Below are 19,153 nucleotides of genomic sequence, written 5' to 3' on the forward strand. Positions count from 1 at the left end.
CCTGAAACAGAGGATATTAGGGAATAACTAAAAAAACCTAATGTATCACTATTGGCTTGTCAGTTATAACAAATGTACCATGTAAGATGTTAAACAGGGGAAACAGTGTGAGGTATGAAGGAACTCTATAGTATCTTCTCATTTTTTCTATACATCTAAAACTTCTAAAAAATTCATTTATTTTTTAAAATCTAAATCATAAAATAATCTTTACAAATTATCATAAAAGGTCGTTCTGCTTAAGCACTTTTAAAAACAAGCCACCAGTATGTTGGAAGTTTCAGTCCCTTTATTTTTTCTTTTTCTTTATTAAGGTATTACATATGTGTCCTTATCCCATTGCCCCTCCCCGACCCCCTCCCCGACTCATGCCCTCATCCCCTTGATGTCTGTGTCCATTGGTTAGGCTTATATGCATACATACAAGTCCTTTGGCTGATCTCTCCCCCTTACCCCCACCCTCCCCTACATTCCCCCTGAGGTTTGATGGTCCCTTTAAATAAATATGACTGTTTTGCCTTCTTTCCACATAAATCTGATTCTTATGTTAACCTGTCTTGGTAGCAGAATATATTAAAATACTTGTGTTATGTTTGATAAGCTCAGGGGCAATCTATTCCTTTTGTAAACAAAAAGCTCATTAATACATTTTCCAAGTTGAAAATTAGCTGTTTTCCAAAAGTTTATATTTAAATCAAGTGTTTGAAACTTGAAACACATTTTCCCACAGAAATGTTATTACAGTGGTTAATTCCCAGGCCTGCCCAGTGAAGCTCATTAAATTTATTATAAGCAAAAAGACATTTGCAATGAAAATAGTATAAAATTGTATTATCAAAAAAGCTTGTCTTTTAAATTCAAAAAATAAATTTAAAAGTACAACTTAAATTTATTCAGATTAATTCCATCACCGGAAGTGTTTGAGCCAGGAGCTCACTTTGGGCCTCTGCATATAACCTTAAATACTGTAAATGTGGAAAGAGAGGAGATTGGAAGGCATTGACTGGGATGGGTGGTAGATGGAGACCCTATGCACAGTCTGGGAAGGCAAGTATGTTGTTTTCACTCAGACTGGGTGGGGGTGGGAGGGTTTCTCCTGTGATTTCTGGGTATACAATGAAACTGGTGCTCAACAGGATGGAAAAAGAAACAGAAAGGGGACGTGACTCCTCAGTCTTAGAATCAGTAATGTGCTACTACCCAGAGGGTGGGTAACAGGATGCGTCTGGTGGCAGTTGGTAAGCCCGAATGAGCAGCTAGCTACCTCGTCAAGCTGGTGGGACCTCAGTCCCCAGGTGGGCAGCAGCAGACCTTGGACTTGAGCTCCTCACAGCAGTGTGCTACCTAGCAGAAGACAAAGAAAGAACGCAGGCTTACATAGGAGACCTGCAGGCCAGCTGACGGGAAGTGAAAAGGACATCCATTTCCAATGTGGAGGATCAGAAGAGGAAACAGGTAAGAGGTAGAAATGAAGTTTCTCAGAGGGGTGCCAACCAAAATGTTAGACCCAGCTGGAGTCACCATTTCTAAAGCACAGCAAGGCCTACGTTTGATGTGTTCCAGGTTTGTCTATCCTGGTTTGAGGAGGCACTTTATAAATCATTTTGTTTCATAAACACCACACATTTGTTAAATTAAAAGAAATAAGAAAACATTATATCACTAAAAAACTGTAAGAGCTTTTCAAAAGCAACTTAAAAACAAGTATTTAAAAAAAAAATAATGTATTTCCAAGTATTTTTTTAAAACCATAGCACAGCCCTGGTCAGTGTGGCTCAGTTGGTTGGGCATCATCTCATGCACCGAAAAGTTGCCTGTTCGATTCCCAGTCAAGGCACATGCCCAGGTGTGAACCTGATTCCTGGTAGGGGGCGTGCAGGAGGAAGCCGATCGATGTACTGCTCTCATATCGATGTCTGTCTCTCTCTCTCTAAAAATCTTAAAACCATAACATATTTTCTAGAATACATCATGGACTTAAAACAAGAAAAAATGTTTTAACAGTTCTTCATTTCCTTCTCTAGATACCATCTCCACCAGGGCTTCTAACCCGATAGCCTTCCTTCCATGCCTCTCTTAATTTTCCATTCAGTGTTCAAATGTATGGATGCATTTTAAAAAATATGTTTCTATTTAGTTCAGAGAAAAAGGAAGAGGGGGAGACAGAAACATCAATGATGAGAATCATTGATCGGCTGCCTCCTGCACACCCCACACTGTGGATCAAGCCCACAACCCAGGCAAGTGCCCTCACGGGGAATCAAACCATGACCTCCTGGGTTATAGGTCGATGCTCAACCACTGAGCCATACCAGCTGGGCTGTATGGATGTATTGTTACAAAATTTTATATGCCACAGTAATATGTACAATATTGATAATATCCCAGAGGCAAATCTTAGCAGCTATATGACATTCCATAGCATAGATATGCCAAATTTACTTAACCATTTCCTGACAGGTATTCTTGGCTGCTTCCTTTATTTTTTGCACTGGAAATACTACAATAAAAATCTTCATACATATATTTTGTGGTATCCAGAAAGCTCACCAGCTTACAATAAAAGTTTGTTTCTCGCTCACACTACTGTCCGCTCAAGTCAGGGTGTTCTTGCAGTTTGCCTCCAGTGGTGCTCCTGGGATCCACTTTCTTTTTGCTGTTTTACAGTCCTTCGTACCAGCAGCCAGGATGGGAGAGGGCTTGGAGGATGACAAGGAAGGATGGTGAGGACGGCTGAGTGTGCCTTCACACTTCTGCCCCAAACCAATTGGCTACAACCCAATCATGTGATCCCAAACTAACTGCAAGGGAGGCTGGGAAATGCAGTCTTCCTATAGGCCCAGGTGTAATAGATGAGCATTTCGACAATTTTGCCAAATATCTTCATATTGGTGGTTTTATTGCAAATTATATATTCCTGGACTGTGAAATTTCTAAGTGTGTGTGTGTGTGTGTGTGTGTGTGTGTGTGTGTGTGTGTGTGTGTGTGCAATCACTTTGCAAAAAGACCACAAGTCCTAGTTCTGCCAGCAGTCAAAACACTCAGCACCATTCTTCTTTCTAAATCTACCCTTTATAGGCACTAAAAACCCGGAAATTCAGTTGGCTAAATTTGTGTCAGCGGGGTCCTGGCTTAACTTTCACATATTGAGAGGCCCGCATGGACAGATGGCAGAATAGCACGTGGTACAGTGACTTCCAGGTGATGAGCTGCGTTGTGCCGATAGCTGGCAGTGGCATTCCCTGAAATTCCTGCACTACTGGACTTTCTAAAGCCAGCCATCGCTCCTGCCTTGTTTCCTCAGTCTTTCTGACAGTTTAGTGAATGTCTAATTTCTTGTTAAACTCTCTTCCTAAGTGAAATATTTAAAGCACTAACTTATATATCAACCTAGTGTTTGTCTTTTGTCTTTGTATATGGCCCATTATTTTTCTACAAATAAATGTTTAATTTTTATTTTCAAATACATTTGCTTTACATTATAGCTATGGGGTTTCTATCTTCCCAAGCCTCAGTTAACATAAATATTCCCTAAGACTTCTAATTTTTATCTTTTTTATTTAATTCATTAATCTGGAATTTATTTTTGCAAATATTATAACTGCGCTAGTATCATATATAGTCACATTTTCCCACTTAGCTGAAATACCATCCTTGTCCAAAATGTCTTAATCTATTTGTAGGCCACCTAGTCTATTCCAGTGATCTATTTGCCCATTCCTAAGCAATGCCGTATGTGTTGATTGCTATGGCTTCATATAAAATACTTTAACAATTGGTTTATCAATTCAACAAAGATCATGTAAAATGTTAACTTTCCTAACAGGTTAACTCAGTTGTAAACAGAATTCAGAATAAAACTTATCTATCTCTGGGCATGTATTTGAACTTTCTATAAAAATTAATAACAGAAATAATTGAATGTGTGGCTAATATAAGGAAACAATGGTCAATCCTAACCTGATTTCAAATGTTTGAGAGCAAACTCACCCTTCTCACTGATTGCTTTTATAGTAATTGAACACTGTGTTACTGAATTTATAAAGTAATGTCATCCTTCTCAATGTTTTCAATCATTGTTATTTATTTTTTATTGATATGTAATTCACATACCACTGAGTTCTCCCTTTAAAGTGTCCAGTTTGTTGTCATCACAACTAGCTAGTTAATATTAATAATGGGAAAAGGACAGGAGACCAGACATTATAAGCATGGTCATCTGGGCAGCTTCACCAAAAAGCTACAGCTTCCCCTTCCCCAGGGAAGCACAGGCCCATTCCCTGCAGACCACTGGGAGAAGGGACCGAAGAAAGGGGGACATGGGCACATGTGCAGTGAAGCCAGGGTGATGTAGCAAAGAAGCTTGCCTGTCATACTAGCCTGAAAAAAAGATAATTTGGCTAGGAGGGCAGAGCCACTGCAAGCACACAAAATCTTGGAAGGATAAAATCCTCAGACAGAGTTCCCTCTCTCTTGTGCTCCTTATTCCCTCTCTGTCTCTTGCTCCATGACCTGCACTCGCCTGTGCACACACCTATTTCCTCTCCATAGCCACAGGGCTCAGGGCAGTGCAGACCCCACACACAATGGAGTGCAGCTGGGAACACGAGCTAAGCTAGCCAGATGCTGGACTGGACTAGATTTTCATATGGAGTGGAAACTCTGGGCAGTGGCCTTAACCCTGACCCTGCTGAAGATATGACTGGACTTTTTCCATGGTGGATGGGACCTTGGAGGAGAACCCCCTGAATTTTACATCATCAATAAAGTTTTCCATGAAACCCCATCCTCCCGAGTGGGCCTCAGAAAATTGTTTTCCCCATGGCACCCCAAGAACTCCACTTCTGCTGATAACAAATTCAGTGGCTTTTAGTACATTCACATCTATAAGTGCACTTATCTAATTCCTGTTTGTCTAATTTTTTTATTATTAAAAAAATGGAAAAACAAAAGTACAATTTTCTTTCAATAAAGTCATGTGATCCTCATACAGTTATAGTGCAGAACGTGAAGTCCATGATTTTAGAACGATGGTAGCAATTTACCAACCAAGTAATCAGTTTTCACACAGTTTCAATAATTGCAGCAATTTCCTTGAACTGTCTGTAGAAATTCTGGAAAGGAGAAAAATAATGTTAATTTTGCTTTCAGAGGTAATAATATCTGACCACCAGAGGCTATATAACATTAAGATTATATTTGAATGTGATATTCTGAACTATTATTGAAGGTTACTCTGAGAAAAAAAAGAGGCATAACTTGGTACTATAAGCAAAAATATTGCAGAGTTGGATAACTAGCACATAACTAAACTTTTCAAAAAGTATACAAGAAAGTTCTTTTGAGATCACACCAGAATGGTTTATTAACTAGCCAGCACTGTCTTAGACACTGAAGATTAAAATAACAAAAAATGACAGGTTGGTTCCCAGGCCTCAAATCACTTTACATCTAGTGAAAGACTGCATTTCAGGGTGATAGGGGCTGTTTTGTTTCAGATATGGATTCAATTGCAATATGAGAGACCCAACATTGACAATGGCTTAAATGGTAGAAGCTTATTTTTCTTTCATTTAAAAATTGAGCTAGTCTGATAGTTCTCCTGTAGAAGTCATCTTCTTTTTTCAAATTCAGATAAGAAAGGGATCAAACATATTCTGTCTTCCTTCTCTTCAACCTGCCAGGAAGTAGGGAGGCAAATTTAAAATTTAACCTCAGCAAAAATGATTTACACATTTGCCTTTTCCTTCTTTTTTAGTTTTAACACTCTTCTGGTACTTAAGAGTGTATTTTGTTTTAATTTACATGTAAATTGATTATGGAATGAGAAGGATGTGACTATTTCTTTCAAAATATATACCAACTAGAGGCCCGGTGCATGAAATTCGTGCCCTCTCACAGTCCGAGACCCCTCAGGGGAGATCGGGCCTAAGCTGGCAGTTGGACATCCCTCTCACAGCCCGGGGTTCTTGCAGTCCAGGACCCCTCGCTCCTTACAGCCCGCATGCAGTGGAAGCGAGAGAGGCTCCTGCCACTGCTGCTGCACTTGCCAGCCGTGCACCTGGCTTCTGGCTGATCAGCACTCCCCCTGTGGGAGCACACTGACCACCAGAAAGCAGCTCCTGAGTTGAGCGTCTGCTTCCTGGTGGTCAGTGCACATCATAGCAACCAGTCGTTCTGGTTGTTCCACCGTAATGGTCACTTAGGCCTTTATTATATAGACTAGAGGCCCGGTGCACAGAATTCGTTCACCGGTAGGGTCCCTAGGCCTGGCCAGTGATCAGGGCCAATTTGCAGGGCCATCAGGGGACCCCAGCAACTGCCAGTTGGGGCCTACTGGCTGGAGGCAGTTCCTGCGTTGAGTGTCTGCCCCCTGGTGGTCAGTGTTCGTCATAGTGACCTGTCAATCCACCGTTAGGTTGGTTTGCGTATTAGGGTTTTATATAGGAAAACTTCAGTTGGCTGGGCCCAGTCTATGCACCGATAGGTTGCCTGTTCAATTCCCAGTCAGGGTACATGCCTTGGTTGTGGGCCTGGATCCTGGTAGGAAGGTTTGTGCAGGAGGCAGCAGATTGATGTTTCACACTCATGTCAATGTTTCTCTCTCTCTTTCATTCCCTTTCCCTTCTCTCTGTAAAAGTCAAGGTCAAAATTTCAGCTACAAAAAAAGATATAAATTGAAAGCTCAAAGAATGTTGCCAAGGTTTCAGTCCTGTAATTTGACTAACGGGCTCTGTTTTCCCCATTAGATGTTAAGCCATGTAAAAACTAACTTTAAAAGAGTTGCCCCATTTGTGTGTGTTTTTCCTATGAGGAAAAAAAAATTCTGCAGGTGGAATCAGAGCACATAAAGGCTACACAGAAAAATAAGAATAAGATTCTGAATTATAAAAAGAACTGAAATCTATATTCTCTTTTGAAATTGAAGGGGTTCTTATATTCAGTTGAAGGCTACTCACAAATCACAATATACTATATTTATTTCCTTTTTAATGAAGTCCTAATTCCTTTAAGATATTAATAAGCATTATTAATGCTGAATCTGTGACCATTCTTTTTCGTTTTAAAGCAGAGATATCAGTTTTAAAAGAAAGAAATCAAAAGGAGGAAAAAACCTTAAAATGTAATTTGTAAAATAGAGCTACCATATGATCCAGCAACCCCACTTCTGTTCCAAAGGAAATAAAATCACTATCTCAAAGACATATCTGCACTCCTATGTTCATTGCAGTTTTATTCACCATAACCAAGGTATAGAAGCAACCTAAGTGTGTGCTGACAGATGAAGGGATAAAGAAAATGTGATATATAAAAACATATACAATATAAAAATATTTATACAAATGATATGTAAATACATATACATACATTCACAACAGGATACTATTCACCCTTAGAAAGAAGGAAATCCTGCTATTTTGACAACATGAATGAACCTACAAGCCAGAAGACTCAGAAAGACAAATATCACCTGCTGTCATTTATATATGCAATCTAAAAAAGTGGAACTCATAGTAACAGAGAGTAGACTGGTTATCAGGACTGGGGAGTGGGGAAAATGTGGAAATGTTTGTCAAATTACAAACTTTCAGTTATAAGATGATTAAGTTTTGGAGACATAATGTACATCATGGTGACTACAGTTAATAATAATGTGTTATATGCTTGAAATTTGCCAGGAGAGCAGATCTTAATTGTTCTCACCATACAGACACACATTAAATGAGGTGACATAGTTTAATTAGCTTGATTGTGGTAATCATTTCACAATGTGCATATAACCAAAATATCGCCTTGTACACCTTTGATATATACAATTTTTATTTGTCAATTATACCTTAATAAATCTGAGGGGCAAAAGTAAAAGAAAAACTCAAAAGTGGCTTATGAGAGCTTTTTCTTAGGAGTACTAACTGCTGTGAAGATTCTTACCTGTTCACTCAGCTTGAAATAAAAAAAACAAAAACAAAACCCTAACACCAGTTAAAGTAGTTAATGACAACACATTTCCCTGTATGTACATTTAAAAAAAAAAGTAATTTCTCATCTATCCTCTTTTTTCTTCCTTCCTTATAGAAAACAGGTAGAATGCTAATATGACTAACAGGACTCCAAATATAAACAATTCGGATACTCAAATCTCTAGCTAACAGAACTAATCATCAAGTATTAGTGTTCTGATCTGCTTTTTATAAACATTATTAGACAGAAGATTCAAGGTTAACACTATTAAAAATAAGATTCATTTAGCTCATCATTCTCAAATATTAAACTTAAAAAGAATAAAACAGTTAAAAGCAAAGTAAATACCCTGCCAGAGAAAATGAAAACTTTCTAAATACATTACAGAAGACTACTGTGAAAGTGATTAAATGTTACAGTATACAAATTCAGCATATTATATTGAAAACAACTTATCAAATTCCCAGAGAAATAAATTCAGATCTTGTATACTAATAAATAGAAAGCACATCAAAACAATTATAAATAAAAACAATTAATATCCCCCCTTAAGAAAGATTTTATACATAATGTTAATCAGCAATGACAGAACAATGAGCTACAATTGACTGAATTAAATCACAAACCTGAAACTGTGGAATTGTCATTTCAAAAGACTTGGTCTTTACTTGGCCTGAATGATCTGCCACTTTTAGCATCACTGCAACATAAGGATACTTAAGTGATCTGCAACTGTCTGAGCTCACAGCCATACCCAGTTTCCACTGAAAATCTACAAGCTGTAATGAAACAGTACAAAACAATACATTGGTAATAATATTGCCCTGAATTCAGATATTTATTTAATTTTACTGCTCTCACATTCAACTTTTGTCAATCATAGTTAAAGAAAATACCTTTATCCTAATATTGCTGGAGGAACAACCACCAAATGAAAATGGAGAGGCAATAAGGGATATAGACAGAGTTAGAAAACAATACTGTGCCCTAGTCGGTTTGGCTCGGTGGATAGAGCCTCCGCCTGCGGACTAAAGGGTCCCAGGTTCAATTCCTGCCAAGGGCACATGTCTGGTTTGCGGGCTAGATCCCCGCCACCCCGAGTAGTGGGCGTGCAGGAGGCAGCCAATCAGTGATTCTCTCTCATCACTGATGTGTCTCTCTCCCTCTCTGAAATAAAAATAAAAAATACTATCATAATTACAAAAGGAAAAACAAAAAAATCTCCACAGGTGTGTATTGAAAGTAGAAGGAAGATGTGGCAGTACTAGTTTTCCTTTAATTTTGCTTCTGCATTTAAGGGGCCTCCAAATGCTCTGGTGTCTCTTACCTCTTTTCTATTATATATGCCTTCCCCCATTCCATAACCTAAAAGTCCTAAAATGGAGAATGAGTTATATATCCTTTTCCTATTTGACTGAGGCACACATGGGAACCATTCCAGTTTCTTTCCTCACCATGATCCTCGACCTGAAACCCTGCATTAGCATAAATACTGGATGATAGGTGGTTTTAAATTTCATCACCATTGTTGATGGACACCTGCCAGGTGATGTGCTATGCAATTTAAATGTTTAAATGCCTTACTGAATCATCATAACATTCTAGGCTATTATTTCCATTTTGCAGATGACACACAACTGAATTTTAGATAGCCTGGATAATGTGCACAAGGTCACATATTTCTAGAATCAGAACTTGGACCAAAGTTTGTTTGACTCCAAAGATTACATGCTTATTGACTACTGGCTGCCTCAGTACTTTTTAGCTAATTCCTGTCAATGATTGTTCAGTGTTGCTATGGCATAAAACAAGGTTGGATAAATGCAGCTCTTAATAATGACTCTAAAATATATGACCCTGGCTCAACCAGTGTGGCTCAGTGGTTGAGCATTGACCTATGAACCAGGTCATGGTTCAATTCCCGGTCAGGGCACATGCCCGGGTTTCTGGCTCAATAATGATTCTCTCTCATCATTGATGTTTCTCTCTCTCTCTCCCTCTCCTTTCCTCTCTGAAATAAAAAAAAAATATGTTAAAAATTAAAAGTAAATAAATAAAATATAAGGCCATGAGTGGATGAATTAGCAGGCACTCACAAAAAAATACTTGTCTACTGACAGATACCTTTTGCTACCAAATTAATGCTTACTGTGTAAAAGCTTTGCTTGTTAATAAATTTCTTTTTAAAAGGTGGGATTGGTGTGAGAACCAAAATTTCCTTAACTGGCTTTGGACCAATCAGCTACAGCATTAAGGTTAGGTTGGTGTTCATAAAAGGTTAATGTATTTAATAAGTAAAAAGACTGTATAGGTACATTTTAAATAAAAGCATCCCACACAAAAATAGAAAAAGGATAGTAGGTATATAACAAAAGAATTACCAATGAATAAACATATAAAAGGGAAACAAGGAAATGCAATTTTAAACCACAATGAAATACCACTACACACGTACCAAAATGGCAAAATTTTAAGTCTGACAATTCTAAGTATTAGGAAAAAAGGTGTATCATACGCTGTTGATGGGATTCTAAATTGGGCCAATCTTTTGAAAAAATGGCTTTACCTAGGAAAGCTGAAATTATGCACGCCCTGTGATCCAGACATTCAACTACAAATACAACCTAGAAAAACTTGTGCATGTGTACACAGGATATCAGAATGTTTCTGGTAGCTTTATTCATTATAGCCCTAAATTATAAATAACTCAAATGTACATCAGTATTAGAATGGACAATGAAATGCAGCGATGAAAATTAATGAACTTCAGCTACACTTAACACCAAAAATGCTGAAACGAGTAAAATTATGTGATGAATTCACTTAACTTGAGAAACGGGAAATACAATAGTTTAGGAATGCAAAACTAGATGGCAAAACTATGGGAAGCGACAGTATGATTGTCACAGAAGGACAGGAGGGAGGAAGAGGTTTGACGGCCAAGGGCCATGCGGTTAGCCTTCCAGGACTGGCAATGCTCTATTTCTTGAGTTTTGATTGTAGTAACACAGATACTCAAATTTAAATTACTCTTTTTTTTATAACTTTATGAGATGAAGGTTGACTAAATTTATTGTGGTGATCATTTCACAATATCTGTATGTGGAGTCATTATGTGGTGTACCTTAAACTTATATACAGTGCTCTATGTCAATTATATCTCAATAAAACTGGAAAAATTAAAATAATTCATTAACCTGTCTATATGTTTTGTATATATGTTATTTTGCACATATAGCAAAGTAGGATATAAGTCAGTGAGTTCCTGGTTGAAAAGAGAAAGTTATTGTAGGCCTGGGTGATCAAGAGAAAACACTATAGAAGGGATAACTCTAAACTCAGTTTGAAGAATAAAAAGAACTGAAATTGAGAGGAAAATGTGCCTTATTTATATATTCCATAAATACACGCCTACCAAAGAATAAGTGCCTAATAAATATTAAGCTGAACCAACCAGAGATAAAAAGAAAAATAAATCTGGTTAAGGAAGAACATATTCACCTGTCTTAAACTGGAAGGTTTTTATAAGGAAGTCTGGAAAATAAAGCCAAGAAAGGTGATCAGAAGGCCACTAATTCTTTACAAATTATATGAGTTTTCAGAGGTTTCCAAAATACCCTCAGGTACTCTATCTTATTATGGAAAACAATCTATCATAGAAGTCATTTAAACTTTTCCTGTAGGCAATAGGGACTCACAGAGAATGATATAAAATAGTGTATTGATTAAAAAATATTCATCTGGTGGCAGCAAAATGCAATAATACAAGTATAACGTTTTAAATGCCTGAACGAAGGTGGTGACAGGTAGGATTGAGCTGACCTCTAAAGAATGAATCACTAGGTACTGATGATTATCTACACAGTTATGGGAGATATCAAAGAAAAACAACTATAAAAATGTGAGCCCAGATGACTGGGAGAATTCTGATATCATGTATCAACCAGGACTTTATATATTTTAGGTACAAAGGTATTACCAAGAAGTGAGAAGGAACATCTAAATAAACATGTTCAATAAGTGGCTAAAAATCCAAGAACACTATTCAAGGGGGTTCATGATTAGAGACAGATATTTTATATCAGTTCAATGGTGATGTCCAAAAATATAACTGGATCCATTTTAAACTTATTCATCCTATACAAATCCTTGGTGTAAGAAGTTCCATTTTTTATTGTCCACAGTAAAATGGTAGAGTAAAACACTGCTTATGTGACTCTCAAAGCCTGAAATAAAACTCTGAATCATCTCAAGCAGAAAAGCAATTAAGGAACACAATGGTGGAATCCGCTGACCATTACAATGGTGAAACAGGCAGGTGAGAAAATGAGGAGAGCTGCCATTCAGACACTTATTGTGCCAAGTTAGTATTCATGGGTTAAAGAAAGCTGGGGTTAGGTTTATGGGATGAGAATCTCCCAAATTCTACACTGAACATTTAAATGAAAATTAAACGCAAACCTTCTAAAAAGTGTAGTTTAGCCTTAAATAAAAATTAAGTGCATGGGATATTTAAAAAAAATCAAAACAGAGCACACTTATCACTCTGGAGAATATTAAGAATGAAGTAATGTAGCCTTAAAATTCTTATAGAATGAAGAAAATAATTTACAAAGAAAAAAGTTAGTAAGGGAAAAAAACATCTTGAAGTAAAATGAATACACAGAAGAAAAATAATCAGAAAGCAAATGTAGAGTAAAAGGTAAAATTGATGAAGATAAAATTGCTAAAGACCATTTTGGTTTAAATTTCATTTTTATTTTTCAAAACACAACTCAGGAGAAAATTAGAAAAATAATCATGCACAACTCCATCCTGAAAACTATTTTCTTATTCCTGTGCCCCCATTTCAAGTCTTTATCTGTAATTTTTATAGCTAGGGTCACAAAATAGACATTTTTATGTCCACTTCCTTTTAAATCGATGTTTTCAAATGGAAAGAATGTTAAGTGTTCTGACACACATTAATCTCTCTCAAAAGTGCTATGAGGAAATGACTGATTAAACAACTCATCCAAGGACACAAAACTAGCAGAGCTGGTATTCTAAACCAAATTTGCCTGATTCCATACTCCACACACTTTTTATTATACCTAGCTGCAACATGATTACTATTTGGAATTAAACTAAGTTCTAGTAGGTCAAGAAAGTAGATTGGGACAAGAATGTTTAGCATCTTCTACGTGGTAGACCTGAGCTGTCCAACAGTAGCCATTAGCCAAATGTGGCTATTTAAATAAATTAAAAATAGAATAAAAAATTCAGTTCCTCAGTTGCACTAGCTATATATCAAGTGCTCAACTGTCACATGAGGCTAGTGCTACCACAACGGATAGTGCCAATATAGAACATTTCCATCATTGCAAAAAGTTCTATTGGACAGTACTATGTTAGACTTGCGTGCCGCATAGAAATCTCTAAGACATACGCCAGGGACCACACGTTTTGGGGCAAACTGCACGTTATTTAAATCATCATAATGCACTTTAGGTGTTGTTTTTCAATAATCATAACATTTTTATTTACAAAAACAATTAAACAATTAAAGTTCCTAGTACTTTTTTAATGTATGGTACTGCGTAAAACATTTTCCTCTATGAAGAGGGACCAAACAAAATTTACATAAGTATCTAGATTCGCTCCTTTTTCCATGGGCGTGAAAAACGAGAACACTCGTGAGCGATCCTTAAGAGATGGCGCGCGAAACACGAGAAAACTCCTGAGCGGTACGAAATGTGTTAACATATATGTGGAAACTGATTAAGGCATGAGTGATTAGCAATTTCTACTTGAGAATTCATATTGGCTCTAGCTCAAGTAAACATCTGCTAAGTCACCAGCTTCCCTTATCTTGTTTAATGGCACCTTTCTCCATACCTTGCTTTATTTTCCTAATAGCACTTATCATCACCTGGAATTATCATGTTTATTTATTTATCAATTGTCTCCCAAAGGAAATACAACCTTCAAGAGAGCAGGAGAATTATCAACCTAGTTTAGTACTGAATATACTGAATAATACCTGGTACAAAGTGAATGTTCTAATAAATATTTATTGAATTAATATGTTTAGAACCTCTGTTAGTCTCCAAAGATAGCTTCTAAAAATTGGTATATGTACATGATGCTCCTCACATCAGGAAATGGAGCTTAGCCGGCCGGTGTGGCTCCGTGGTTGAGCCATCGACCCATGAACCAAGAGGTTATCAGTTCAATTATGGATCAGGCTCAATTCCCATTAGGGGGCATGCAGGAGACAGCCCATCAATGATTCTCTCTCATCATTGATCTTCCTATTTCTCTCTCCCTCTCCCTTCCTCTCTGAAATCAATAAAAACGTGTGTTTTTTTTGAAAAAAAAAGAGCTTATTTTCCCTCTACAAGAACCCGAGCTGTCCCAGCAGAATATGGCAGCAGACGTTCTGGAATCCTCAAGCATGGGCCTTAGGAGAATCGGAAGTGTCTGCCTCCTTCTTCATGAACGCTGGCTCTTGGGACTGCCTTTTGGAACCCAGCCACCATGATGTGCACAGCCATGTGAAGGAGAACCAAGTCACTGCCATTACCAGCTCTAGCTGAGCTCTCAGCCAAGGTCATCACTGAGCCATGTGAGTGAGTCCTCTTGACTTCCGGCCCAATTAGGCTCCTAGGTGACTAAAGCTGTAGCTGAAACGTTAGGGAGTAGAAACTACAACTCAGCTAAACCCAGTTAACCCACAGAGTCCTAAGAAATAATAGTTGTTTCAATTAACTAAGTTTTGGGTAGTTTGTTGTGCAGCAATAGATAACTAAAATAGAGCAACTGGCAGAAAATAACTTTATCAATAAGCTTATTATGATCTATGATTTACTAAAAATGTATTCTCATAACTATATAATCTGAACTACATTAGTTTATAGAAATTTTAGCAAATACAAATAACAAAAAAATATTACAGGTAACCAGTTACCTCTTAGATGTTAATACACCCAGTAAAAATAATACAAAAAAAAAATCTTTCCCATTAAACACATTCACTACTAGTGCCCCAGCAACGCCAAACATATCATCTTTCCTCAAAAATGTTTTTCATCCTCATTTCATTTCTACTGATGGCCCCTCCTTTCCTAGTGACTCACATTTGAACTGTAGTCAACTTTGATTTTTCTCTCCCCCTTACTCAAAACATGTATGAATTGCTAGGTACTCAAGATTTCATTTCAGTCAATGCCACTGACATTTATTCCCGTCTTCCCAATCTCACTGTTACAAACCTACTTTAAGACCATTTTTAAAATCTTGCCTTGAATTTCACTGAAGTCTCTGAATTAGTTTCTTCTCTATAGTCTTTCTCGGCTCCAATCCAGAGTACAGACTCCAAACAGTGCTTATAGATGAACAAATTCTAATACAACTGGTCCAAACCTGTAAAGTCTGCTGCCCCAAGAGCTAGTTACCAACCATTTACCTAGCTCTAAAGTCATGTCATGGAAATCCTGAAGAGCTTTTCCACTTGTACTCACACAGCATCCCTTCTTTACAGTAACTTTCAACCTTTACAGCTTTCCTCATGCTGTTCATGCCTCTTGGCATTCAACTCTCAAACATCTTAAAATTCAAAACTCCTCTCATACTCTACCCATTCTGCGAAGTCTTTCCTGGTTTACTCAGCCTTCCTATGAATGTTCTGTGTCACTTCTTTTACCCTAGCACTTAGAACATGTTGCTGTGCATACCAGTCATCTGTGGGTGTGTTTCTCTCCCCCATTCACTGTATTATAAATGCCTTGAGGGCAGCTGAGACATCCAACACAATACATAGAACAAAAACAGTCACACATTTATGAAGCACCATATACACTGTACAAAATTTAAGTCATTATTTCTTATATATCGGAAGAGGGAAAATGGCACTAGGTATTGTGTCAATACAACATATTTCTTTTCATTTATACCATACAACTGGCAAGAAAATAAAATGTGGCAGCAATAGGAACAATCACTCATCTACGAAGAGTTCTAATTAGACATCTATGTAAGATTCATGAATTACTTCAAAAATGATTCTAAATATCAGAATGTGAAGTAACAGATACTCTTAGACCTCTAGTGCTGGGCAATATGCACCACGGTTTGTTAAATTCAATAAGCACAGATTCTAAAGTCAGACAGACAGGAGTTTGAATCTCAGACTTTGTAGGTATGACTAAATTAAGAATCCTGAGGTGAAGTGTTTCCTGGATTATCCATGTGGGCCCAGTGTAATCACAAAGTCCTTATAACAGGGAGGCAGGAGAGTCAGAGTCAGAGAAGGTAACACAACGGTGATAGCAGCAGAAAGAGAAGTGACAACAGAAGCAGACGTCGGAATGATGTGCTTTGAAGATGGAGGTCGAACTCACAAGCCAAGGACTGCGAGCAGCCTCCAGCTGGAAAGGCACGAAAACACATTCTCCCCACGAGGCTCCAGAGGTTCCACAGCCCTGCCCAAACCTTGTTAGTCCCACGGCACTAACTGTCGATTCCTGACCTCCAGAACGTTGATAATAAATTTGTGTTGTTTTAAAAAAAAAACAGTACTCCCTCCCAATAAAAAGGTTCAATTTTTAAAACCTTATAATCTAGTATGATTCCGTTTCAAGATATCTTACTCAAATCAAGGTGATTTAGTGTAAGTGAATGGATAAAATGAGTTATGAAAGACTGAATCCAAGTGCACTAACCCAGTAACTCTGAGCAAAGCCAGACAAGAGTGTTGATTACTGTCTCTCTGAGTCCTCCCTACCACCCAGGAGTCCTCAAAAACAACAAACAGCAAGATCAACTGGAGACAAATGACACAAAGCAGTCAATGGTCATCTCTCAGCCCCTTGTGTTCTCATTCTCTCTCATTTCATCTCTTATAGTATTTTGTATGGATCTGGGTGACTCCTGACCTAAAACAATATCGTTTTAGTACTCTTCTTCTGGGAAGTGTGTTATAAGTTATTTGTCTAAAAACATTGTATTAGCTAAAATAGAACAAGAACACTTGTAACAAAGAAGCAGGATTAAGATATAGCTAAGAATTCAAATTCTTATTTGAGTATAAATATATAAGGTGTCCCCCAAAAATGCATACACACACTTTGAACAATTAAAAAGGCAGTGTTTATTAAAATACATTTCATTTTCAAAATTCAGCTATCAACCCTAGCCAGTATGGCTCAATAGATAGAGAATCAGCCTGCGGACTAAAGGGTCCCGAGTTAGATTCTGGTCAAGGGCACGAACCTCGGCTACAGGCTCCAGCCCTGGCTCTGGTCAGGGGGTATATATTGGGGGGCAACTAATCCATGTATCTCTCTCACACCAATGTTTCTCTCTCTGTGTCTCTCCCCCTCCCTTCCAATGGAATCAATGGAAAAGTATCCCCGGGTGAGGATTAACCAAACAACAACAACAACAAATGGAGCTATCAGCTCTTAAACTGTGTTTACATTTTTGGGGGACACCCTGTACACACATTGTAAGATTAAAGAGGTATACTCTCCATTCTCAAAATAACGAGTCTTTAAGACTAAGAAAATGTTTGCGGTTCTGTCTTTGTAAATTTTTGTAATGTATTCCCTCAATCATCATCCTGAAATATTGTGTACCTAGCCCCGCGTGCTCAGTGGTTGAGCATGGACCCATGCACCAAGATGCTGCTGGTTGGATTACAGGTCACGGCACATGCAGGGGTTGCGGCTCAATCCCCAGTAGAGGGCGTGCGGGAGGCAGCCGATGGAGAGCTCTCAGCTGGATGTTTCAATCTTATCGATGTTCCTCTCTATCTCTCTTCCCCTCTCCCTACAAGGCAATAAAAACATTAAAAAGTACTGTGTAACTGATTTCGAACAAATGGGACCTAATCAAGAAGAATACTTGGTCTGAACTCTTTCGGCTGGGGTGGGTGGGGAGGTTAAAGGCGATGGCAGCAGGCAGTGGCTACCATCTCAGGTGCAAAGAGGAAGGGGGAATGCGGGGCAACGCAGGGTGGGGGACGAAGGTGACCGGCTGGCGGACACAGGCCTTGGACTGCGGGGGAAGCTGGGGAAGGTTCACGGCGCATCGGCCCGGGTTCCCAAGGCCGAAGGCGGGCCAGCTGCGGCCCGCCCCTTACCCGCGGAGGCCAGCGAGGACCGGGCGGGGCTGCCACTCACTCACCTGGTTGGTGACCTGAAACGGAAGCAGAGAAAACAATTCAGGGAAGGACCTTTCTCGCACCAGAGGCCCGCCTCCCCGGCTGCCTCTAGCCCAGGGCTTACCTTGGCCTTAGCATCCAGGACCGGCTCCTTAGACCCCTCCATGGCAAGCGTCCAGGGCTCTGCACCACCGACACAGGTGCACGCGCCCCGAGCTACCCCACTTCCGCTTCCTCTTCCCGGCCCGGGTGGCCTGGCGCACGCATCGGCGTGGGGGAGCAGCAAACAAACATTTTTGTGTAACTCACCCATATGATCAATTAAAAACTAGTTTTTAAGGAATATACTCAGACAAAAATTAACTACTCTAGGAATATTGTTCCCAGTATGTAGGCTATACCCTGCTATGGGAGAACCTAAAACTGTAGGGTGCCGTCTCCCCCTACTAGTGCTGTAGGTGTGGACTCTTCCTATGGGGGGGGCACAGCTCCCTCTGCGCAGGCGCAAGCTAGTGGCTTGCGCGAGTAATTGATCCCGATCAAATTGGCCAGCGGCGAGAAAGCCGCAACCCCTTCCCCGCAGAAGTTCGTTTTACGCGGGAGAAGTTGTGGGAACTATAGTTAATAATCAGCTTTCGTCACTCGGGTTTCTTTCCCAGGGCTCGCTGGGGGGGGGGGGGGGGGGGCGGGCGGGGGGGGGGGGGTCCTTTATCCCCGCTGCCATCCTGACCGCAGCAATAGCGCCCCGTCTGGGCTTCCCGCTTCCCTCCTACTCAACGCAAATCCACTCCATATCCAAAGAGATTTTTTTTTCCCCCCGCCAACTTTTTATTTTGAAAAACTTGATTTTTTTTTCCAGAAAAGTTGCAAATAGTTCAATACATATACGTACATGCTCCATCTAGACTCACCCACTTAACATTTTTACACATTTGCTTTAGCCCTAGTTACATACATAGTAATGATGACACATTGTCCCTAAGTCCTTGAGCATGTATCTCCCAAGAACAAGGGCATTCTCCCGAAAAATCACAACTATCACACTAG

General features: G+C 39.0%; 1 protein-coding gene across 4 annotated transcripts; it reads right to left on the minus strand.

Moving 5' to 3' along the window:
- Nucleotides 1-869: 869 nt before the first annotated feature.
- COMMD6 (COMM domain containing 6) lies at nucleotides 870-18,346 on the minus strand. Of its 4 annotated transcripts, none has more exons than XM_059684838.1 (4): nucleotides 18,231-18,346; nucleotides 18,130-18,141; nucleotides 8,589-8,741; nucleotides 870-5,114 (listed from the first exon to the last, which is right to left on the minus strand). In XM_059684838.1, exons 1-4 carry the CDS (start codon nucleotides 18,270-18,272, stop codon nucleotides 5,064-5,066), a joined length of 258 nt encoding a protein of 85 aa, XP_059540821.1. In that variant the 5' UTR covers nucleotides 18,273-18,346; the 3' UTR covers nucleotides 870-5,063. The 4 variants fall into 4 exon arrangements, with proteins under 4 accessions (XP_059540821.1, XP_059540824.1, XP_059540822.1 ...); XM_059684841.1 differs by having other exon boundaries at nucleotides 18,086-18,141; nucleotides 18,231-18,341; XM_059684839.1 differs by lacking the exon at nucleotides 18,130-18,141.
- Between the last annotated feature and the right edge of the window lie 807 nt (nucleotides 18,347-19,153).

The sequence above is a fragment of the Myotis daubentonii genome, chromosome 2 (genome assembly GCF_963259705.1).
Source record: "Myotis daubentonii chromosome 2, mMyoDau2.1, whole genome shotgun sequence".
NCBI classification, from domain to species: Eukaryota; Metazoa; Chordata; class Mammalia; order Chiroptera; family Vespertilionidae; genus Myotis; species Myotis daubentonii.